Source organism: Bombus vosnesenskii, unplaced genomic scaffold (genome assembly GCF_011952255.1).
Source record: "Bombus vosnesenskii isolate JDL3184/JDL3185 unplaced genomic scaffold, Bvos_JDL3184-5_v1.1 scf7180000013361, whole genome shotgun sequence".
In the NCBI taxonomy this organism is placed as follows: domain Eukaryota; kingdom Metazoa; phylum Arthropoda; class Insecta; order Hymenoptera; family Apidae; genus Bombus; species Bombus vosnesenskii.
In genome coordinates this window covers 1,258,571-1,284,931 of record NW_022882994.1, presented here as the reverse complement: position 1 = coordinate 1,284,931, position 26,361 = coordinate 1,258,571, and the positions used below count along the sequence as shown (strand labels likewise).

At 38.2% G+C, this 26,361-nt stretch overlaps 1 protein-coding gene across 3 annotated transcripts in view; it reads left to right on the top strand.

Annotated features, from left to right (window-relative positions):
- LOC117237179 (homeobox protein SIX1-like) overlaps positions 1 to 26,122 on the top strand; it is a 61,159-nt gene extending 35,037 nt beyond the window's left edge. For 2 of the 3 annotated variants that reach the window (XM_033500905.1, XM_033500904.1), the window contains exons 4-5: positions 14,399 to 14,864; positions 17,536 to 26,122. In XM_033500905.1, the coding sequence (XP_033356796.1) occupies positions 14,399 to 14,864; positions 17,536 to 17,817 (748 nt within the window). In that variant the 3' untranslated portion in view covers positions 17,818 to 26,122. The remainder of the gene's footprint in view (positions 1 to 14,398; positions 14,865 to 17,535) is intronic. The other variant, XM_033500906.1, reaches the window with a different exon arrangement.
- Positions 26,123 to 26,361: the final 239 nt, after the last annotated feature.

Sequence of the window (26,361 nt, the reverse complement as noted above, 5' to 3'; positions counted from 1 at the left end):
AATTTCCTTAGGTCAGAAGAGAAAAGCATCGCGCACGTCGTGGGGCACTGTCGTGTTCGAATTGTAGAGTAAGGTCGTCGAAGAATACATTCTTGATTCGAGCTATCAAACCGCACAAAGGATGCGTTTGAAAAAGCGAGGAAAGGACGAGCGTTTGATACGGCGAAGCGTTTTGCGGGGAGAGGAGACGGGATGAAGGGGAACGGTCGGATTCGACCCCTTTTTCGCCGAAGAGAGAGGCGAAAGGGGGCGGCCATGTTGGGTCGCCTCAGCCATTTTCGGGCACACGCGGACAAAAAAGGCGGGTTAGGGCCCCTTCTCGGTGAAAAACCGCTTCTAAAGAAGGACCACGTCAAATCTGACAGGCGGAGGGAAGAAGGGGCCACATATGGCCACGTAAGGGCCAAAAAGGGCCCGCCTCGTCGCGTACACGTCGTCCCTGCTGCCGTTTGAAAAAGAACAATCCTCTCAGTTCTCTCCCTTTCTCTGTGTAGTCGAGGGCGCGTGTTTCTTCTTCTGCTTCTTCTTCTTCCTCTTCTTCCTCGTGCTCTTCTTCTTCTTCTTTTCCTCCTCCTCCTCCTCCTCCTTTCTCTCCCTTCCCTCGATGAGCCCCCCTCGTTTTCTTCTGTCGACTCTCTTCAGGCGACAGAGGGGGCATTCATTCATGCACGCATTCCCAGAATGCACTGTGTATGCCCGCCTCGCGTACATGTGTTTTGGAAGCTTTGAGGTTATGATCAAGCGGGGCGTGGTGAGAATAATAAAGTTCTGACGTATAAGGAAAGAAATGGACGGTAACGTGTTAGAGAAATATATCTTGTTTGAGATGCAAGATAGAATGTCAGTTAGCCAAAAATGTTGCGAAGTCAGAATATGAATCGAAATAACCGCTACGGAGAGCAACGAAAATAACTAAAAAAATTTCAATGAAAATGAAAGCTACGTTTCTGTAGAATTTTTAGGGCAATCGTTTAAAAGGCAATACTCTAAAAAATCACGCGGCTATCGTTTAAATAAGAATTGCGACGCAAGCGTATTCTTAGATGTGGTGAGAAAAAGACAAAGGAAAGAGAAAAACAAGAAGAACGTTGGCTAAGCTGCCCAGAAACCAAAGTAACGTAACGAACAATGAAGTTCAAATGTAGCGTGCAATAGCGGCTAGCCGTCTCTAATAGAAAAGCTTGCCAGTCTCTCTATTACTCCGTTCTGTGTTTCTCTCTTCTCGATCTACCAATCCGTTCTGGATCGTTTGCATTTTACTGCGTTGTCGGACAGAACAGAAACACGGAGAGTCAGATCTAATCCAAGCCTAGGCTCGTCTTGTTGTGCAACTAGTCGGACACGCGATGCAAATTCAAGGAAATCGTTCGACAATCCAACATGCAATTTCCTGCATCGATAACACGCGTTTCCGGATCTCGTTCGAATTCGTCATGGCTGCTAAAATTTTTCTCCTTTCTCCAATCCCCTCGACAAGGTTGACTTATCGTGAATTATCTAGCACGTTCTCGTAAATCAAGTTTTAAGTTTCGCCGTATATCATCGATTTATGCCGAACCGGATAAATGAGCTTTATTTCGTGGTTTTTTTTTATTTCTTCAGTCTGCTTTGGACGACACTTTTCTTGTTGTAAGTGATCTTTCACGCGTTACCGCTTCTACATTTTTTTTTTATAATTATAAGGTTTCTTGCTGAAAATATTATTAGTATAATTTCAAATAATTTATCAGTCACTATATGTATGTAATTACGTTATGTATACGTTTTTGATTATATTATACTCCCTTGGTTGAAATGTGCTAGCTACTATTTTTTCATTTTTCAAGTTAATGTTGAAATATTTGAAGTTACTCGTGTTTTATATTATCATCGTTATTTTTATATCAAGTTATGTAGGCTATATATTATACAAGTAAATAATGATTACATATTTATAATTGAATGAAGAAAAACAAAGATGATATAAGAAAAATGATGAAACCACGATTTTCTTCAATTTCGAAATGATGATTTATATAGTATTTAGTAGATCAAACAAATCTGTGCCATAATAATTCGTATAAATATCCAAAATGTAATAATCAACACTGTGAGCAATCGTAAGTTAGTTTCAAGAAATTGCACAACTGAACTGTCCACGCGTCATCTTTATCAAACCTCTCCTCCTCTAGATCTTTTTCCTTATACCGCAGTCTGTTTTTTTGAATTCTTGACTAAAGAACTGAAATCGTTCGTTGTGTTTCGGTTGAATACGTTCGACGTCTGTATCCGTCATATTTTTTCCTCGTTTTCGTTTCGTGGTAGCATCCCAACAACGGAAGCGTTTTCGTGTGACGTACTGTACGTGTACAACGGTACACGCAGACGTTCCCTTAAACGGTATCGAGTTACTCGTCAGCTTGGAACACAACTTATGTAAGTATATACGTCCAAGAAGTTTCGATCTTCGTGGTGTGCTGTCCACCTCCTCTGCCCGTGTGTCTGCTGCTCGTACTAAGTTTCACCTTGCAAAGAGAGAAACACTGCGTTCTCCCATTTTTTTCTATGTCGGATCAGAATGCAGATCAAGGAAACTGGGGAATAGAATTGTTTTGCAATCAGTAGAGTGAAAGAATAATAGGATCTAGGCGGAGATTTGTTTCATCTGATTCTTAGAATTCTGATTTTTAGGATCGCTTTGTCGAGTATTGGAATTAGTCCACTTTTATTTTGAATGCCTGGCTTTATATCATAACACGATAATAAATGGATAAGACATTCGAGTGATAAATGAATTCTTGTAATAAGAAATACATGACTTCTATGAGAAGCTTTGAGGATGATGATAAACGAGAGGATAGTGACTCGTAAATAGCAATAACATTTTGACGTTAGAAGTTTCATGAAATTCTGAGATACAATTGTCTCCCCGATGCCAACTATTTCGCTACGAAATCGAGTCGCGAATCGCAAACGATGAAGAGCCTATAAAGAATCCTTAACGATACTGTGTTGTGCTATTTCACGTCCTATATTTCCAGTTAAGAAAAGATGCGAAACGTAGCGCTATATCATTTTCAATAGACATCTCGAGTCTTGTGATTCAAATAGGTGCCATGGGTATGCGCGTGGACGTACTGCGCATGTCTACCGGAACTAATGTGCCGCCATTTTTATTTACGCACGTAACTCAGCGTAGCTTGACTACGAAGTTTATCGTACATTATTAACCAGGAATTTACGAGGGTCATAAGTTTATAGTAAACGATTGTATATAGTTAGAGAAGGATATAAATAGGAATCCAGTCATTTTAACAGATTATAGAATATATAGTGTAAATAGATGCAACACGTTACGCACGAATCGCAATCCCGATATTATTTACTCCCTTGCAGTGCTATAATTTAGCAGAATGGATATAACCAGTGACTAAATTCGTATTTATGGCGAACCTAATTTATATATGCGTTTTTGCATCTTTAAATTTCCTATAAACATTCACAGCCTATATTTACTTGTTACACACTTACTACTTACAAACTAATGCTTGTATGAAGCATATAATATCTTTAAATTATAGCTTATAATCACTGCGGCGTTTTACAGAAGCGATACAATAATTCTAAAATATAAATAGAATTCTAGAATAACGGATAAATAATAACAATGAAAGAAATGTTTCTTTACTTATGTTTATAAAAATTTGAATTTCTTTAAAGATCCACAATCTAGTAATAAACTACTTGCTCAATAGTATGCGCATGCGCATTAGGAAAATAACAGAGCGTCGCTGTGTATCCTCCATACATAAAATTTACGATTGGATGTTAGTCGTCGTTGTTCTTTGATCGTACATACTAAAGTTTGGCATGAAAACGTAGAATTTCTGGCAGGCGGTGTGGAAGCAGCAAATTCTTCCGTACGATTCCAATGTGGAAACAAGCCGATCAGTCGGAGATAAAGCGCCATTCATTTCCCCGCGAATTTCGATGCGACCGCCACCTATGCAGAGGTCGATAACTCTTCTGCTCGGAATCCGCCGGCTATTCGTCTTTCGTTTGGTTACCCCTGCGTTACAACTGCTACATTCGTAATTATCGCGTCGTTAATCTTGTTGGACACGCGGGGGATTTTCAATGACTTTGAATTAGTATGTTCAATCGAAGAGACAAGTCAGAGAAGCCGAACATTCTTCCCAGTATCAATTGAGATTAATCGCTACACTTCTTGCGTCTACTAAATTTTGTCAAATGAAGTTAGTTTTGATTGAAGCTTGTAAAACAGGCTTCTAGTTGTTTCAATGACTGATTCGGAAGTACGGTGATTTATATGGAAATTTTTGCATATATTCAAATTTTACGTGTAATACGATTCTTTATCGGAACAAAGAATCCTGTCTTGACTGCGTCATAAGTTAGAAATTGTACGCGTTTTAAATTGAAATTATTTAAGAAATATCGAATAATTATAGATAGCGAAGTGCAATGTACATTTTACTTTTGCATCGGATCTCATCAGAACTGCAGCACCATTTTGTGCACTATTGCATCACCGATTATTTCATATCTGTTATTTATTCTGTGCTTAATTAAGTATGAGTAAATACGCTATTCGATAATCAAGCACTTTGTGCATTTTTTAGTTTATATTTAATTAAGTACAGTAGTAGATACACTATTGTACAATCAAGTATTTTGTGCATTATTTACCTTATACCTATACTATTGGGTATAAGGTACCCAATTAATTACAAAGTAATTAAGTACAAAGACATAGACAGTTACTTAGAGTTGTCTTCAATGAAAAGGTCGATAAATCAGAGGATTCGCATAGCAAGACGAAAAAAAGGGATTAAATCGTGGTCATAAATCTAGAGATAAATAGCCTCTAGGCGTCTATCTAGACTCTCCATCTCGCTCATGATCGATTTGCATATTTTTCAATAAAATAAAGGACGCTCGGTGGGTGTTCCGTCGCAGTATCTTTGCCCAGATTAAATCTGTTTCACGCGATAGAATCGATCAACCGATCATTGACATGATCATTAACCAAGATTCTCGGCTGTGGTACAAAACTTTTGTCCGAGTTCCGCCATCGACATACTTCTTCCTCGTGCCTCCCTGAAACAAGTTGAAGAATAGGAGTTGAAGACAAGCAGATATATCCATTCACTTGTGTAACACGTTCCTCATAGAACGAAGAAGACTACCGAGTGGCAGGTTCAACGTAATCCGGATTAAGGAATTCTGAAACACCGAAAGCATTTTAACGCTTCGGTCCTCTTATTCAGGTGAGGACTTCTGAGTTTACCTCTACCGATGTTATCGCTCTGTCACCCATTCAACGATCCCAAATTATCGATCAATCAGTGGTATTAACTTCGAAATAGGAGTGCGGAGATTTAACTATAATCGATTAGCCGCTTCTCTGTTGTGGTTTTTGATTCGAATCTATTGGAACTTCGTAGTTTATAGCAGTTTGTATATTTCTCTATATATTGAATATGTACGAGAGACATTCAAATTATGTAATTGGAACAGAATTCGAGGCTTAAAACTTTTGAAAATCTTGATAGGTTTTGAGTCTTGGATGCCTCGATAACGATCCAGATTCCAAGCGACTCGGAAGTGTTTCAGATCTCATCGCTATACACACTCGCGTTAAAGCAAAACCGTGAAGGTTATTTTCGTATCCTTAAAAAGATACAGATACTATAGAAACTATATATAACCGTCAACAACCCATGGTGAATATTCCCTTAAAATTACACGATCGGTAAAATCGCCCTGAAGAGCATGGGATGAGAGTGGCAGGTAAAGAGAAACAAAAGGTAGACGCGGTTAGCTTGACCACGGAGGAGGAAGCAAGAGCAAAGAAAGAGGCGAGCAAAGTTTGTAAACAGAGGCGGTGTGTACACGGTAGGCTGCATCCCCATTATTTTAGGCCGAAGAAATTCTTTCCTATCTGCTTATGGAATCAGCTGCCGGTGAAGTCCCTTCTTCTCTTCGGCGCTTACTCGACGCGCTCACCTGCCGAGCGGACTGGATCTAGAGACCAGAGAAACTGTGAGAGCAGTAACAGGCTTCTTCCCTTGGCGTGCTTGGGAAAATTCTCTCTCTGCCTGCCGACAAGCTGACCAGCCGATTTTCAATTTGCTCTCTCTACATCCATGGAGATTCATCTGCGATGGAAAGCTTGCCTTCCTGCCTTTTCGACTGCATGCAGAGTAAATCCTGAAGTAGCCTTCTCTGTTCGCTAGTCTTCTCCGTTCGAAGGATCTCCCCTTCTGAGATAATAACGCGCCCATCTAATTCTGGATCTCACGAAAGTTTCTGGCGTAAGGTTAGGCTTTTGTAGTGGGATTTATGGCGCCAGATAATTCTGCGAATAATTAGTATGTAACGAGAGAGGTATTATTTTTGGTTGAAGTTCTTGTATTTTATTTCAATGTTTAACTGGTATCATTGGTAACCGTGAATGTGTAGATTACTTAATTTTGGTGTACTTAATAAGTTAATGTAATTAAAATCGGTGACGCTACATGCAAATAAGATACTTATATGAAGTTACTGAAAGATAATATGTCTTATCAATCATTGAAAGACGCAGCTGACTACTAATAAAAATGACTTTTGCAACTAGTAGCCGGTCGTCATAGCGTTAAAATATAAAAATAGAGTGAAAGCGAAGGTCAGTTGTAGGTTAAACGTTTCTTCCGATATAGGTACACAATTTAGTTCTCGACTCGAGTAGTAATTGAACTGTATGAACATGAACAGCAGGCGTTATGTCCGTTAGCTAGAGATTGTTCCCCTTTTTCTTTGTTTTTCACAACACGGTCTAATAATATTGTCTCGCGTTTCTAACGCGACGGCGAGCGCAATCGGATCGCATCTCTGACCAGAATAGAAGCCGAAATCTCAGATCTCTTGGCTCGGCTTTTAGTCGGCTTTCCACTGGTCACCTCGTGTCTTTTGCTCTTTCTATTCATTTTCCGTCCTTTTCTAATTCGCCGCGAAGATATACGGCCAACGTTTACGCGTGTCCCGTGCCGAGACGCCACACTCATGATCGTTGGAGACGCGGCACTACGTCTCACGCCCTCGAAATTCCTCTCTGTCTTATAGGCCTGTAATCAAATAGATCGTGGAAAAAGTCACCGACGATTGTTGACAATCGCGCAAACGAAGAATGCTGAACACTATGGTCGTTGACTGTATAGAATTACGTTATGTATGTTACAATAAAGTCTGTATGAGGAAAGACGAGATAGAAAACAAAGCCGAATAAGAAGTAATCATTTGCGTATGCGTAAACATTTTGTAGACTGTATATCGTTCATCGTAGAAATTAATAACGTCTTTTAACAAGCCATATATACACGGTGTTCATATACGGTAAGCATGGTACAATAAAAAATAAAATATGTATCAATTCATTCATGTTCATTCCGCTGTTTCGTTGTTCCTCATAATTGTTTAAACAGTTATCCAGTTGACAGGAAAGAGAGACCGGCTAATAAACAAAAAAGAACCAGATGCGTAATATTACAATATAGTATGTATAAGACATTTAAAATATTTAGCTTAACTTTAATAATTGATCATAAAAGGAGCTATAAGATTCAGGTGGATATGTACGTACTTTCTTATGATACTCTATGACTTTATAGTGAACTGTACTCTTGTCCATCATCCTTATTAGGTTGACAAATCTAAAAATTATGCCCATCCTTAATCAGCTGCTCTTCAACACGTTCGACATATGGACGTATTTCAACATCGTGCATATATCTACAGTTCATCGTAATCCATTTTATCGCAGCATATTCGAGCGTCGTTTTTCATCGAGCAAACGATATCGAATAAAAGAGATACGATTCTATAGATGGTGGTCGATGATTGCGAGTGGGTGGCGCTGTCACGCGAGACATCTCGCGCGTACATATTTCGAAAAACTCTACGAGATATATTATAAACAAAAGTCACAACGTTCACGGTATCGATAGACCGATCATATCTGTCAGTAACCACTCGAACAGCATCGCCGTTTCATTCTTACATATATAGACAGTGAAAGAAAGAAAGAGCCGAGGGCTATTCAGTCGGATTAGCATAATTCGTAATTTAATTTCCCGATAAATTTCCTATGGCGTTATTCGCTAGCCGGCCAAAATGAGATGGTATCGGCTTGCGCGATTCCACTAATTCGCGTCTAAGTTTATATCGCTCGGGAGAGAGCAGCACGGGGTCGAGATAGCATCTCCCTTCTTTCTCGCCCTCTTTGTCGCACCTACTTCGTGGCTTTCTTCGTTCCCCCTTCGTTGAATCTTTTTCTCTCGTGGGCCGCCTCGTAAAATCGGATTATATCGGCTCTGTCGCCCCTGCGTTGTCGCACACTTTATTCGAGCCACCACACGGTATCGCCCCGTCTCAAACGAGCGGGGTCAGGGTTCGTGGCGAGCGGTACACACGGTAATCACACGTTCTTCTTTAATAAATTCTAACCGCGCGATTCTTCTCGATGGGAGCAGTGCGCATGCGTACTAAGGACTGATGGACAGCGCTACATACGGCATGTGGCTACGTCACATGGTACATGTTTCATAGGTATATGTAATTTGACCCTAACCTATCTTTCTTTTTTATTCACCGATTATTTTTTTTCTTTTCCGTTTCTTTTTCTAGCGCACTTATTACAATGATTTATCAGTATAGATCAAGTTTAGATCTCTGTACTTTGGTAAAATATATTTTCTTTTTTCTTTATTGAGAAAAACTTCGTAAGAAATTTATCATAACGATATATTATAACAGAATTTTCCAACATTGTATAGTATTACAAAGTAGTATAACTGGATATTTACATACGAAAGTACACAGTGAGATGAAGCTCTTTTTTTCGGCTTTCTCCTAGATACACGAGTTGCAACTATTTAAGAAGCTTAGAATGTGAAGACACGCTTTGATGTTCGGAATAGTCAGCAGCGTTGCAACGTCTAATGGTAGCTGGAAATTTATCTTTCGAAGGTTGTACATATATTAATTTCGTTCCTTGAACATTATATAGATTACATTGCCATAAGACATAAGGCATGGTTAAGTTTCATTTTCGAGATTGCATCTGCATTTAGGGTTGTTGGTAATACCGAATACGAGCGAGAGCAGCTGCTAAATGATAGTGATCTGCACTACTTCTATTTACAGTTACAATAAATCCGCGAGATAATTGATAATACAATACGCTTTCATTCTAAGTATGTATATAATAATTGTCCAAGGTTATCTTTTTTAACCTACGTATATATGTCGGAATCTTTTTATACCAATTTCCTAACTAATGTTATATTTACTCTTTATTTGACGTCGAAATTGAATATTTGTAGTAATATGAATATTCTCGTGAGTTATGTTACGTTACTATGATCATCCTCCACGTTTCTTTTAACTGTTTAATATTCATGGTCTTTAACGTCAAAAGTGGTTGAATTATTAGGGAATTCTGCGGTCAGGAGGTGACCTTAAGAACAACGCCAGGGACGTTGTTCCTCGTAAGATAGAATCTTCTTCACGATGGGATCCATGGAACCGTTCTCGGCCATTTCTGTTTCTGGAAACTGAACGAATCGATCTCGTTGACTTCGCTCGAGCAATGGAGAGGAGAAGCCCGGTTACGGAATTTCCAAGTGAAGCTTATTTACGAACTGGCCGATTAATAAAACGAGCCGCGCCTTAGATCATTATCTCAGCGCCGTTTAAAACGGCGAGACCATGCTGATGCCATAAAATCGCGCGCCACGGTTTTTCGGCCCGTTTCGATGTTATTCACTAGCGTGTCACATTTTTCGTACGAGAAAATGATTAAAAATAACGACAGTAAAAATTATCCGGCCATCGTCATCCTCCGCAAAATCGACGATCGTTATCAGTGATGATACGAAATTACCTTTGAATTATTGCCTCGATATTGGGAAATAATTGGACGTGTTACTAATTCTAACGAACTGCGCCTGTATAATGATACATATACTACGTGTACTGTATAAGGTGATTCATTAATTTGTGTATGTAATTTTTTGTTCATTTAAAATGTGTCTTTCAACGAGAGTGTCACTTATAATTTCAGAATATCACTGCTCGTTTCTTTCTGGATAATTCTCTATTCTGTAAAATTAGTGTCACATATAATTTCAAAGTATTATATCGTATTTACTGGGTGTTGCCTGATGACTTAGAAATCGGACTTGGTTTTATATAATTTATAAACATAAAACCAAACGAAAATTAAACTCCTGCATATCTATAGATATACTACTACGCTTCATCCATTCTTCATTTACATATACCTATCTATATACAGGGTGGTTGGTAACTAGTGGTCCAAGCGGAAAGGGGGTGATTCTACGCAAAAAAAGAAGTCAAAAATATAGAATAAAATTTTTTTTTTAATTTTTCCATCGAGACAACGATCTACAGTGAGATCCGTCATAACGAGACGCGATAAAGTGCACGCGTACCGAGCGGAAATTCAAAGTCGATTTTCTCGAAAACAAAGCCTCGAACGAAAAATTGTTATTCTATATTTTCGACTTCTTTTTTCGCGTAGAATCACCCCCTTTCCGCTTGTACCACCAGTTACCAACCACCCTGTATACGAAACAAAGTCTCGACTAATATCAAACTACAGTTCAATTGGACTAAAATATCAGAATTAAAAGAGAAATGTTTATAATATATTTATAATTGTAGTCTGGCGATAATGATCGGACAAGGCTCTGACAATTTCACGGTAGATTTATGAAAATTTAATATACGTGTATCATAGGAAATTTCTTTAAAATAGATTCTACGATATACAGGATGGTTGGTAACTGGTGGGACAAGCGAAAAGGGGGCGATTCTACGCGAAAAAAGAAGTCGAAAATATAGAATAAAATTTTTTTTTTAATTTTTCCATCGAGACAACGATCTACAGTGAGATCCGTCATAACGAGACGCGATAAAGTGCACGCGTACCGAGCGGAAATTCAAAGTCGATTTTCTCGAAAACAAAGCCTCGAACGAAAAATTGTTATTCTATATTTTCGACTTCTTTTTTCGCGTAGAATCTTCACGAAAATTTAATATACGCGTATCATAGGAAATTTCTTTAAAATAGATTCTACGATATACAGGGTGGTTGGTAACTGGTGGTCCAAGCGTAAAGGGGGCGATTCTACGCGAAAAAAAAATCGAAGATATAGAATAAAAATTTTTTTTTCTTAATTTTTTAATTTTTCCATCGAGACAATGATCTACAGTGAGATCCGTCATAACGAGACGCGATAAAGTGCATGCGTACCGAGCGAAATTCAAAGTCGATTTTCTCGAAAACAAAGCCTCGGACGAAAAATTGTTATTCTATATTTTCGACTTCTTTTTTCGCGTAGAATCACCCCCTTTCCGCTTGTGCCACCAGTTACCAACTATCCTGTATACATCTATATACAGTGCCTACCTGCTCTATATCTTTTAATTTGTATCTTATTTCCCAATAAAAAAAAACTCCGATGACTGTGGATAATCGCAATAAAATAATAAACGATAATAAGACCAAAGATCTGAAAAATCAAGAGAAAAACTGTTGGATGTAATGGCGAAGAGAAGCGAGAGATCTCGCGGTAATAGGTTTAGTTGTCGCGAGGAACTCGTCCGCCAAATAAATGTCCCGGGCACGCGATGAGTCACAAATCCTAATGAAAATAATAATGCCCGAAAGATTCCGTTCTGTTAGGCAGGCAACGCGCGGCGTGCAACGCGGATAAATTTACTGCGCGATCTCGACTCGGATAAGGCATACCTGGGGACACCTCGTCTGGGGTTATAGACCCAGGCATGCAACGGGTGGCACGGAAAGTACCGGTGGAAACAAGCTGATCCCCTTGTCCTTGCCTCGGAACTACGTCGTTCCACGTGTGGGATCTGTTGCATCGCGTCTCGTGGAAATAATTCTTGTCCTCGGACGACGAGAACCGACTCCCCTGCAACCGGCACCGAACGACCAACCAGATTTTCACCTGCCGAACGGATTTATCGTTCGCCTTGTCTTGGAAGAATTAGTCGAGGGATATAGGAACCTATATCTTTCCTTTTTTTTCGTTGGGATCTTCCTTGATCTTTTTTAGCGCGCTTCTGTATGAGACAATAATTTCTATTATCGTTTAACGATGTGTAAAAAAAATAAATACTGTTACTGTATAAGTGAATTTCTATTTACGACGATACGTTAGACTCTTATACAGTGGAATCTTTCTTTGATTTTCAGCGGCATTTTCATCTTTCGTAGTGTGATTTTCCATGAAACGATAATTTCTATATCGTTTGATAATATGTTGGAATTCCGTAGAATCTTCCTTGATCTTGTTCTTTGAGATTCTTTTATCCGTTTAGTTGTGATACTGTACGAGTGAGTTCCCATAGAGCTTAACGACATGTTACACTCTTATCTAATGGAATCTTCGTTGATCTTTTATCGTGATATGTATAGGACGATAATTTCTAGAGTTTAACGTTATGCTAGACTCTTAATCTAACGAAACCACTGACCTTCCTTGTTTTACGTTTCAGTTTAACGTTATGTCAGATTCTAATCTAACGAAATCATCGTTGTCCTTCCACCCTTTCGCCTTTACTATCCTTTCTTCTGATACTTTATGAGCCGTTAATTTCTGTATGATTTAACCATATATAAATATGTACAAAAATCCGAAATCTCGTCGATGTCACAATAAAAATACACGCGGGAAAGCGTAAAAGTTACGATAGCATTCATTCAATTCATAAATACGAATTTTATTCAGCTCTAGATACTCGCTAAGATACGCAAGGAAGTCAATCCTCAGAGATCGAATAATTCCCGATATTATAAAAGTAAAATGATACCCGAAAGAGCGTAAAACCGCGTTGTAACGCGTGTATCCTGTCGATAAAAGACACCATACAAAATCCAAGCATCCACAAATTTAAATTTCATTTCGTTTAACCGAAATACCGTGAACGGGGTTTCCGTGGAAGTCGGTCGTGGAAGATCGAGAGGGTCGCCGATATCACAAAAGTGAAAGGTTACACGAAAGTGTGTGAAACGGGATGCCCGTTATCAGAGTTCGGTAGCTGGCAAGGGAGGCGGGGCCGAACTGAACGAACGCGAGAGGGACCGGTTCTCGAAAACACCCCGTAGACAAGTGTCGTGGCACTTGCGCCTGGAGAGACAGTGCCGTATCGCGGCGGCCACGTCTAAACGACTTGTAAAACAAGCGCTTAACGATTGCTCGTACCTGGATATAGAGAGTGTCTTAGTCAAGCATGACGAGGAGGTAACCGAACGTCCAAGAGAGAAAGAGGTTGAAGCGCGAGGCCGCAAGGACCCCGAAGTGGTCGCACGTGCTTCGTGGCTTCGAGGAGGTCCAGCCTGCTAAATTGAGTTTACGATACGTCCAGAGCGAGTTCACTCCTCTCTTCCTCTCTCTTTCTCTCGCTTTGTATTGCTATTCTGTTGTCAGTTTTACTCGTTCCTCCTTGTTCTCAGCGATGCTCCACCCTTAATTCACGTTGCTACAGCCAGAAAAGGAAGCAGTACCCTCTTCACCGGTATTTTACGAATCGAAGATGGTATTATCTTAGCAGGCATTATTCCGTGCAGCCCTTATCCTCTTCCGCTTCTCGGGATACCGAGGATCATTGGTCGACTGTTTTGTCGGTAATTATATTGGAACTGTTACCGGTTGTGAGAAGAAGAGTTTAGTATCGTGGCGTAGCGTGGTGTTGCGGAGGAACCGCCCGAAGCAAACGAGAAGAGAGCGGCAAAAGATTCGCCTGGCATCGACTTGCAATATTAATTGGATATCTAAGCGGCCTCCATCGCTGGGTGTGGGTATTGTTCGCGTTAACTAGGAGAAATTTGTTGGATAGATAACGAGCGAAATCTATGGAGGATCTGTGTGCTTTCTGCCGTTTTCTAATCTGTTCTTGCATTGTTAGGAGGGCTGTGTGTTCATATTTTTGAGGAAACATTGAGAATGGGATTGCGTCGGGATCTTTGGAGAACTTAGAAGTGGAATGGTTGTTTCGCGATTTTATATAGTCGTAGTTTGTTCTTGATGAAAATCATTACTGGTAGGATCCGTTGATTGCACTTCCTCATTAGACAGACCTATTGTAATTGTTGAAAGTTACGTACAAGTTGTAAATTCTAATCGAATATCAGTTGATCGTTTGTCTTAATATCGCTCGACTATTGACTTGTAATTTACAAAATTTACATGTACGCGACCTTCGTTTGTTCAATTATTAAACTGTTATTCAGGCGCAGAATTGCACGAAAAGTAAGTTTGTACTTCATCGATCTTCTCTAACAAGCAAACCGTCTTCTTATCTGTTACAGCGGCCAACGAGAGGATAAAACTCACGGCGGAGGTTTAGGTGATTCGAGCAGCGAAAGTGGCGATGAAACGAAGAGGCAGGCGGTCAATCAGCAACCGCCTCAACAACCATCATCCTGCGCTGTAGCTGCGCAGCAGCAGCAACCGATGATGGAACATCAACAGGCGTCGAGCATGTATCAGCTTCCTCCTCCTGTCTCGGTTTCCAGTCCTCATTCGTACCACCAAGGCCATGGCTCGACCTTGAGCCATCCTCACACGCCGACGCACCATATACAACACCACGATACCGGAAGCGAGAGCGGAGACGACAAACGGAACCTTCATCATCAGCTGCAACATCATCTCCAGGTCGGTGCTCACGGTACTCACGGCTTGGTACATCCCACGGCGACCTTGCCACCGCCGCCACCCAGCTGCGCCCAGCAGAAGAGCCAGTTGGACTATATGCAGTACTATAGTCCACAGGTATAGTGAACTGTTTTGTGTGGTTTTGCTACTTTCCATATTTTTTTCATTTCTTTTCTTGGCAGAAGGAAGAGGGACTGATCTTAACTGATTAAGGATCAAGCGATAGTTTATCACAATGTTGTCATAAATATTCAAGTTTCTTTCAATTTCATGGAATTCCAGAATAGACATCAGTGTTTGACAAGTAATTTCAGGATATGACCTCAGTGCGCATTATTATATTTCATTGTAATTTTAAAGGATTGATATGATTAAGAGGATTAATGGATTAATAGTTCACAGGTACAGTGAACTATTTTCTGTGGTTTTTCTACTTTTCATCTTTTTTTTATTTATTTTTTTGGCAGAAGGAAGAGGGATTATTCTAAACCGATTAAGCATCAAACAATAATAGCTTATCACAATGTTGTCATAAATACTTAAGTTTCTTTCAATTTCATGGAATTCCAGAATAGACATCAGTGTTTGACAAGTAATTTTAGTATATGACCTCAGTGCACATTATTATATTTCACTGTAATTTTAAAGGATTGATAGGATTAAAAGGATTAATGGATTAATAGTTCACAAGTACAGTGAACATTATTATATTTCACTGTAATTTTAAAGGATTGATAGGATTAAAAGGATTAATGGATTAATAGTTCACAAGTACAGTGAATATTATTATATTTCACTGTAATTTTAAAGGATTGATAGGATTAAAAGGATTAATGGATTAATAGTTCACAAGTACAGTGAACTATTTTCTGTGGTTTTTCTACTTTCCATATTTTTTTCATTTCTTCTCTTGGCAGAAGGAGGAGGGATTATTCTAAACCGATTAAGCATCAAGCAATAATAGCTTATCACAATGTTGTCATAAATATTCAAGTTACTTTCAATTTCATGGAATTCCAGAATAGACATCAGTGTTTGACAAGTAATTTCAGTATATGACCTCAGTGCACATTATTATATTTCACTGTAATTTTAAAGGATTGATAGGATTAAAAGGATTAATGGATTAATAGTTCACAAGTACAGTGAACTGTTTTCTGTGGTTTTTCTACTTTCCATATTTTTTTCATTTCTTCTCTTGGCAGAAGGAAGAGGGATTATTCTAAACCGATTAAGCATCAGGCAATAATAGCTTATCACAATGTTGTCATAAATATTTAAGTTTCTTTCAATTTCATGGAATTCCAGAATAGACATCAGTGTTTGACAAGTAATTTTAGGAGATGACCTCAGTGCACATTATTATATTTCACTGTAACTTTAAAGGATTGATAGGATTAAAAGGATTAATGTATTAATAGTTCACAGGTACAGTGAACTGTTTTCTGTGGTTTTTCTACTTTTCATCTTTTTCCTTTTTTTTTTTTTTGCAGAGAAAAGAGGACTTAAGATCTTAACTGATTAAAGAACAAGCAATGGTTTTTCGCCATGTTACAGATATTTAATTTTCTTTCAATCGTTGAATAGATAACAGTATTTCTCAATTATCTTGTTGATCATGATCTAAAGGAATATTTGCATATTTCATTAGAATGTTAAAGGATTAATAGGATTAGTTTTTTGAAAGTAATTGGGCGTTGGTATTTGAAATTCTTGCTCTGTTAATTAAAAAATGTATGATGATGTGTATCGTGTTTGTAGTATTTGGTGGACTGAGAATTACGGTGTACATTAAAGTGTATAGAGGCTTGAGATTAATCGAACCTTGCAACTTTCGTAAGAACATTCATTTAGTTTTGTCCAAATCATTCATTATGTGGTTAATTAAGTCATAATTACTACTTAGCATATACGCTTTCATAAGTTTAAAGAGTCGATATTACAGTTTTTACGATAACAAATGCAAAGCACGTGTCGTATAGCGTAAGAATATCAGGTAAGGTGAAAAATTGCTTGAAATTTATGAAGAGCGTTGAATAAATTTTTGTGTTTATAACCAACTAAGCGTAATGGTTTGCGCGAGGGGTGACAAGTATGATAATTCTAACTCCGCTTTAATAGTTCATATCTAACTTTTTTAAGCATCTGTAACAAAAACTAACTAGAGGAAAATTAATGATTCTTAATTCGATGGTTGGGAACGCATCTAGGCTGTAGATCTACAGGTAACGATCACTCTCTATAATCTCCTTAAACTCGATTACTTACTTGCCCAAGATACTCAATTAGTAGCCAATTCTTTTCCTTTTATTCATAGTAAATGTAATACTAAATAATTAAATATTTTCTTCTGATCTATAATTCAATTCCGGACCAAAAAATATATATCAAAGATAATCAAACGTTACTATGAAATTATTCCAGGGTCCTCTTGCATAATTAAGCAAATATCATTAATGAAATTACAGAAATCACCATTAAATTTTTTCCTACGACAGCAAGTTTTAGGAATACACCAAATGAAATTTTACAGCTTTCAAATCACCTGATTATCCCATTGCAAGTAAATTTATAAACTCATAAAACACAATTCTGTAATCTACAACTTTATAATATTGCAATATTATTACTATTATTATTACATTATTAATTAATAAACTATTGCGCAAGAAGACTCAGACGATAAATCACCAGCAAAACATCACAAAAGTATTTCGAGTGTCGTCGCGAAGAACACAGTTCACAAGCTCCTCCATCGATGAACCATGTCTATCCTTTTTTGTTCCAGGATTACCTAATCACACCGACCTCGGCGGATCTGCAGAAGTCGCTTCCTCATACAGCCACGTCGATGCAGATGGGTGCTATAGCTCCTTCCATGGGTGGTCTGAGCCCGATGGGTCCGTCGACGATGCTGCCGAACACGATGCAAAGCGTGAACACGATGAACACTATGTCGATGAACGGCATGGGGATGGGAGCGTATCAGGGCATGGGTTCCATGGGCATGTCTACGTCGCATGGTAGTTATCACAGCGGCCTGGTGTTAGGCGATTATCACTCATTGTGACCCTGGGCCCCGAGCAGCCAGGGCAAGAGAAACCAAGAGAAAACCTAAAGAAACAGAAGATACGAAACCTGTAAGAGAGAAAAAAAGAAAAGAAAAAAAGGAAACTGAGAAGGAAGCTAGTTTTTGCGATTCGTAAGCGAGTCTGACCACGAAATTATTATCTGTGAGATAGTGGGAGACGAAAGGTGACCGTATTATAATTTCGAGATAGCTGGGCCGATTCGTCCAGTTTGTGCTCGATCAGGAATCCAGAGTATACCACGTTAGGTAATTAGGAAGAACATTTTGTTGTTCGCGATGTTAGATCGAAGGCGCGAAAAACATGTCGATTCGAAATCGACGAGACGAACGATCTGCGTATAGTCGAGGATCGTAATGTACGTACTAGTTGTATACATTGCCAGGGAACATCAGTTGCGATTTTTTCGTGGCTCTGAAACGGAGATAGGACGAACGGAGAGATCGTGTACCGCGGAAGCGGATGCGCCCGATCTCGCTGAAGCTTCTCGTTCTACGGACGAGTTGCAGCAGGTTTTGGGGACGTTTACGGAACGTTGGAGTTCGGATAAATATCGAAACAAAGAGAAATATCTCGTATCTCTGACCGAAGCGACCACATCATGCCTCGACTTTTTAATCGCCGCACATATACACACATACACACATATACACACACACACGCTCGAGAAACGATCTTTCCGACAAACCAACCGGCAAAAAGAGAGAAAGATTTTCACCTGTGTTATTACGCGTAATACATGTTCTTCGCACACAGATACAGGATACATGAACGACGCCCATTTGGTTCTCCCAATTCTTTTGGGAACGAACGATATATATAGTATATATATATATAACGCATACGATTATTACGAATAGTAGCCGTGAGAAGACGAGGAAAATCGAGGCAGCGGGGGAACGCTTCCGGCGTGAAAATAGCAAAAGACATGTTAGCATTTTTCTTTTTCTTTCTTTATCCCATATCGCCCTGCGACGCCAGACATGGCCAACGTTTTTCTTGTTTTTACAACACAGCTTGCAGAAACAACGCAGACATACGTCGTATTTTATCTTAGTTGTCTTTTCTCCCCGCGAATCCAACGATTCTCATTATTCCCATTATTATTCCCCGTTTTAATCTCGTAGCGTATCGCCCGTACCTAGGTCCTGAGAAATAAGAGCAACACACTCATACGTTGTTTACGGTTACCAGTAGTTGGTTGGAACCGTGCAAGCCTCGACCTGCTGCCGGAATCTTTCTGGACCTTGGCGAACGTCGTGTTATAAGCCTCTCGGCATTTTCCCCTGTCTTTCATATGTGGAGAATTACGAAATAGTGGCTCATCTTCTGTGTTGCCTGGAAGAAGGGAAAGACACAGTGTTCGATATGTCTGTAACAGTATTCGTGCGTGTTTCGTGGTCATTTTTGTCGAAGAATATAAAATATCCAGTAATCGTTTAAGTTGGAGAAAATTATCGGTAAAATTCTTAACGAAATACTTGGTAGCTTTGAAAGAAATTCCGATAAATTTATCGAGATGTTACGCGGTAGAACTTTGTTTAAGTTTTCATAACATTTAATATCTGCAACGGGATAATATTTGAAGAGAAATTATTCGGGATAATATGTAAGTTATAACGTAGACAAAATATTTCAATAATCTAGAAGGTATAATTTTATATAAACAAACGTTTGATATTCAGAGAAACAATTTTACGTTAACGATAATGTTTAGTACCAATTAATTTCTTCATTAGGTAATAACGGAAGAACAAGCGAGAATAAGTAAGCACGATGAACGTCGATGGTCCAGGAGCACCGGTTCCCCTTCCTTTATGGGAGGAGAACGATGTTATTTGGAAGATTCAACACCACCGTGCAGGCAAGATCCCTGAGAGTGATCTCTGAGGCGTGTACGGATCTTAGCCATCCCCCGCTAATTAATTAACGTCACTATAACGAACCACACACGCTCTTCACACACCGATCCTCTCACACCGTACGCTTCTGTGTTTGTCCTGTGTACATATGTAGATAATATACACTCACACAGTTTATACACACTTTCATACACACGTACACCTTCCTACACACCCACTCGTACACGTGTACACTGCTGGCCATTGTTAGAATATTCGAACGAACGGAATCGCTGAGAAGTTAATTTGATAAATGTCACTTTCGCGAAGCTTGTTAATTTTCACGATGTAAAAGATGTACACGATCGTTATTCAATTTTTCGTATTTTAATCTTGATACTTACGGTCAGCAGAGTAGATACACGTTTACACGAGCGTTCGAAGGAAGATTAAGTTAATCTCGTCTATAACGGGCGAGTACCGGGTGTTTGCGAATCAGGCTCGAGTCACGATTCAATTTCATTCTCTGATACGCGATTATTCGAAAAGCCTGTCTTTATTTATGGCTCGCAGCATCCTCTTCTTTGTATCAATTCGCGATCTTGCTGCTCGTTCGTGCACAACGCTGTTCAAGATTAAGCGTATGTAGACGCGACCGTGTATATGTAGATCGAGAATACAGAGGAAGAACACGATAAGTCATACTTACTGTTTCTCACGGAAAAATACCGATAATACCAAACGCAATATCATTATCAATACAACTGTACGTAGTTAAGCAATATAAGAGATACGAGTAATTGATGAATCATTTAACTCTTCGAGGTGCACGAATTTCTACCGACTTCCAAACGTAAATACACAAGCAAATACGTAAAGACGCAATAAATAAGCGTGTTATTTTGTAGAACAGAAGTACAGCATAAACGGTAAAATTGCGATTATTCCTATAGTGGAGAGAAATACGTGTAAACGTTTAATTTACACGTAATCCTCTAACGAAGCGCATCGTTGATAATGCTCTTGCTACGCTGTATCAGACAATTTTTATTTCCTCGCGTACTCGTGACAGTATTTAGATCGTTAATCATAAAGTGACGTTAAAATCAATAGAACGAGAAAAGTGTACTTATCGTGCTTTTCATTTGACGTGGATCGTGCAAGAGAGGAAGAGAAAGAAGACACAGCGAGAACGAAACGTTCGTTCGGTTTTACCGGTTTCGAAGATACCTCTTCATTAGGCCAGTGAAAAATGATGAAATTTTAATTGCTTGACGCGTGTCAGGCTGGTTATAGGCGGCTAGGACCGTGCATTAGATAGAAATGGTATGCAAATTAGCGTGACGAAGGCAAAAGCGAGCGGTAGGCGGAGCAGCTGCTTCCTGCCAGCCAATTGCCGAGTGCCAATCTTTTCATCGCAAATAGAATCAGCAACACCTTTACAGAACACCGCTCTTGTCTCTGTGTCTCGCTCTTTTGCCTCCGCTGTACTCTCACGTTATGAATTGCATCGTTGACAGAAATTAGTAGCAGTTTCTGAATAGTTGCATATGCGTTTCAATTAAAGTCGTCAGTTCCTCGAAATAAGGGCAAATTTTGTTATTCTCGTGTTGTTTGGAGTAATTGAAACGTAGGATACATCCGGTGGTTGTTTTAATTTAGTTACGCGTATTCGAGGATAATTGTTGGATCTGTATTTAACTAATCGTGTGATAGATCGTCTTGGATATTAATTGCGGATTAATCGTGGTATAGACGACAACGTGTTTTTTTTTTTTATTTCAGATGAACGTGGATAAAATCCAATTTTACTGACACGTTATCGTTTATTTAGAAATTTCGAGAAGCAATCGGGATCAATATAAGTCGGCACTTTTCTATTTTGATAATGGAAATTAGAGAAACACGGTTGAAGCTTAAACCACGATTCAGCTCGTTCTTTAAAACCTACTTCGAGCATGTCACATTTTCTAATTTATCATTTCTACAATTTCTAGAGATAACGATGGAATTTTTAAGATACATCTAGGAAATCGAATTATTTCTAATTCTTGAACAATTATTGTACTCGAAGAACGCAGCCCGAGAAGCCAAACGAGAGGACGAGCCTCAAATATTCATTTCTTCCTCGAAAACACCCGGTATAAAATAAAAAAACACTGTCGTAGATAGCGTAAGTTAGAGCGTAACTTATCATTTATTATCCGCAGTTCGCAGTCTGTACATAAAGAGAGAGAGAGAGAAGAGCGAAAAACCTACAAGTACGAGAGAGAGAGAGAGAGAACGAGATTGAATGGAGAGTGGTAGAATGTGTGAAAGGTGTAAGATAATGAGCGAGGAAAAATCTGAAAACACACGGTATATAGCTAGAACGAGGAATAGGAAAGAAGAGAAAACGCGAGGTGTGTATCGTAGAGGTGACAAAATTTAAACGCTATAGAGGGGAAAGAAAAGGCAAAAAAGAGGTAAAGAGTATAAGTTTTATCGGTTCTCTATTTAAGGGACATCTCTCGTGCAGATGTCCGGAATGTATATCCCGTTGGATGCGACATTGCCTTGTAAGATTCTTATCTAGGATGCTGAGCAGAGGAAAGGATTTTTCCCTGTTAGAAAGAGTCCTCGGGACGAAACAGGGTAAGCAAAAGAAAGGGAACGAGGAACGACGGGGAAGAGGAAAAGGAAGCTAGACGAAGAAACGCTTTTGTATCATCTGTTGGCAAATCTGTTTAGACAATTCAAACTCCTTGTTTCAAATTTGTTTTATTTACGTGTTTACAAATTGGGGACAAACTGAAACTCTTGATCATTCTCTTTGTACCATCATCTTGGTCTTCCTTCATCAGTTTAAAATATTTAGTCATTAGTCAGAGTGTATAATAACATTGTGTAGTTTTATAGAAAAGATGAGACACAGAAGGAGATTTAAATATTTTAACGTATCTTGAAAAAAAAGGAACGATAAATAGGACACTTTAATTATATCAGGAGGGTAGCTTTTTTCTCGACTATTATTTTATATGCTATTGGTAATACAGAACATTCGCGTCGAGGATCTAGTTCTACTTCCAGTCTGATCATTTTGTTTCATCTTTTTTTTTTTTGTTTTTATTTATTTTGTTCGCTCTTTTTAATTAGATTCATTGGATACGTACTCTAGACATGTTTAATGAAATTGATGTACTGCTTTTTTTTTTTTAATAGTTTTATTCTCTATCGACTTGTTACGAATATTGGAGTGAAAATAGAAATGAAATTTTTTTTTTTACGCGTTTTTATATCAAATCAATTTAACGCAGAGCTACCTTCGATTTCGGAGTCGATAACTGTGTTATGTCTATGTCTTAACGAGTCTTTTTTACTGCTTTTAACATGTGTGCATCGATCATGTTTCACCTTTCTTTTTATAACACACGTGAAATTTATTAGAATCATGGAAGATAACGTTATAATAATATAATTGAAATTTTATACCTTTCTTTGCAAGCTGTAAAATTAAGATATATATATATAATCATCAGGTATACGTGTGAAATCAAACTGCGTTACCAGAAGTATAAAATCATATCGCGTAAAATCAGGATCATAGAATCATGAAATATATACAGTCGATATACAGTATCAATGAAACGAAGATCTATAATCATCGAAAGTATAATGTCAAGGTATAAGATCAAGATATAAAATCAAAGATATAATATTGAGATATAGAATCTTCAGATACATGAAATCAACGTAACATATATAGAATCATGAAACGTAAAGTTGTAATAAAAAGATCGTTTCTTTAGATTTTTGCGTAATTTGATTTAGTTCTCGCACAAAATGTCTCGAGGAAAACTAACGACAGTGAAGAGCAGTCTGTCGCTCTGTTATATCCTCGGTTATATCGACATCCGTTCTCTTTCGAGATTTCTATAGTCCAACAAGGAGCCAAACTGTCTTCGATTCACGCACAATCTACGCTTTGTACGGCACAGTATACACGCTCGACGTCGTTCAGGGTGCACACCATTCGCGAGACATTCCGAAAATGCACACAAGCGCGGATTCAGGCAAAAGAATTCTTTTTTTTTTTTATTTTCTTCCTTTTTTTTTTAATTTTCTAAGAATTTCCGGGCAAACGTTCGTTTGAACTTTGCGAGCGAATAAGCTTTTGGTTTTTATTCGACGATCAATCGCTGGCTTCGTTATAAATGTAGATCAAATTTCCAATCGACTTCCTTTCTTTTCTTTTATCTTCATAACAATCAGCGTTGTTTTAAAAATCCTACATTATATTTTTAACCATGCTGTTATACCTGTTTGGATGATTTTAAACCTGATCGTGTTTTTGTATTGTTTTGTTACGTTTCTTCAAGCGAGTCATTTTTCGTTTCGGTTTTATATTCTGTTTTTTTTTTTTTTAACACCGTGTGGAACGTGAAGAGGGTCAAAGAATCGGAAGCTCTTGAATCTGTTTCTGTTCGTTGAATCAAGTGGAAGACAAGAATTCAGTGATAGTAGAGCAGTGTCTATTTCTTCACCTTATTTCTGTAGGATCGATTTTCTTTTCTTTTTTTTCTTATTTAAAGGAGAAAATATTTCTTTTATTTCTCATCTTTCTCCTTTTTATCCTTGGTTTTAATAGGGAAATCAGAGTTTCGTCTTGGTTTTATATTCGTTAATGTGTAATAGCTTTTAACGTATACGTTCGGAGCATGTGATCGTTCATTTATCAGGCTCGTTTCGACGTTCAGGCGAAGTTGGCTCTTTTAACTTTTAGAGACGTTTTGTCACTTTACCGGGCCAAGGCTGCCGATAAATCTTCCTAGGGTATAATTAGACAAGAATCACTTGTCGCGCGGATCATCTCCTCCCAGAACGCTAGGACTTTGCAGCCAGCAACAAACAAGTCAGCAATAAAAGAATGTCGAGGAATCGTCGTTTTATATCTAATATATCGCGAGCAATTCTCGAAGAGGATTAGAAGAAACCGTTTGTAAATGAAACGCCACAATCCGATCAGGCGATTGGCCTTGAAAAGTTCAACGCTATTAACGATATCAAGATCTCCAAATATCAGAAGTATTAATCGTATTAAGAATATTCAAAATTTTGTGAGAATCTGAAAATGCAAGTGATATTGATTGAAATCTCTCGGCTTGTGAAATTAGATTCACCAAATATCGCGATTGTCGAGAATACTAAAGATATTCTTCAAAAATTTGTCAGAAGAAGATAATCTCTAAACGTTTCGTTTCCGATATCGCAAATATTTTGAGAAAGTCTGGAAATCGAAGAATACGAAAATTACCAAACGTAACAGCAGACACCAAGGAAACGAGACTCTCGCGAATCGAAATCGAATATTTAAATCTCAAAGTTTCGCCCAAGGAATTGGTCCAATCTTCGGTTGGATCAATCGGTTTCGTCGGTCTTAGCACAAATCTCTCTTGAATCGGTAATTCACAAAGGGAAACTGTACAGTGGACAAAAGTGCCGATAAATACACGCATAGCAGTGGTATTGTACCGTTTTTCGTTCGCAGAAAATGTTTTGCGCAAGGACGATTATTAATAACCGACAGTTCTTCCCAGCAGTTCTCATTCGTGTATTTTAGCGGACAAGCTTAACGTTGCACAACTAACTAAGACAAATCGCTAAGAGTGAGAGAATGAGAGAAAGGAGAAGCTGAGAAATAAGAGGAATGAGAGAACGAAGAGGAGAGAATGGCTTGTGTATATGTGTAGGTGTACGCGTGAATGAAAACTGATGTGCAAAGGGTAGCACGAATAGACAAGTAAGAAGAGATCACACGATGTACGATCGAACTGTAATCGAAGTAAAAGTTGATGTTATTTAAAGTAATAAAAGGAAAATATTATGTATATATATATATGTATATAATATATATTATATATTATATTATATATATATATATTATATATATATATATATTATATATACAACACGTGGGTAACGATAACTCCCTTACACGATGTATTATCCTGTAAAACTTCTGCGCTAATTAAATGTTAAATTAAATTCGTTATCGAGCATTGATTTATTTTTTTTCAGACGAATAAGTGGCTTTTTTTTTTAAAGAAATTTACGGCGAACGAGAAGATGAATATTTTAAACCTTTGAAGATCGAATATAGCTATACGTAACTGCTGCAGCAAAAGCTGGATAAAATCAACTAGGAGATGCATACATAGGTATTTTTATACGTTTGTGTATATAGATTATATTTTCTGTTGAATTTTTCTGTTGCTATTTCTTGAAACTTGTATCTTCGAGATCTATGTAGTAATAGAAACTATTAAATTTAGTTGATAGAAATGGTGTAATTCCGGTGAACGAAGATTAATGTACAGAGTACACGTGTATTTAATACTGGATGCAAATATCTAAAGCAAAGATCACTTGTTTAGTTTGTAAATCAAGATACCTATTGGTAAAGTATTCTCCTCATAAAAATAGAGAAACGCCACAGTGTAATGATTCGAACGATAACAATAATTGGTAGACATTTATCCTTGGAATACTGATAATTATTTGAATAGTTTACATTTAGGACACGTGCAATTTCCAATGAATAATATACGAGATATAACGATATGAACAAAGGCGTGTTCACTGCTTCAATAAAGAATCATCGTATCTGTTAAAGCAATGTCAAGGGGCTTTTACCTGGCTTTTATA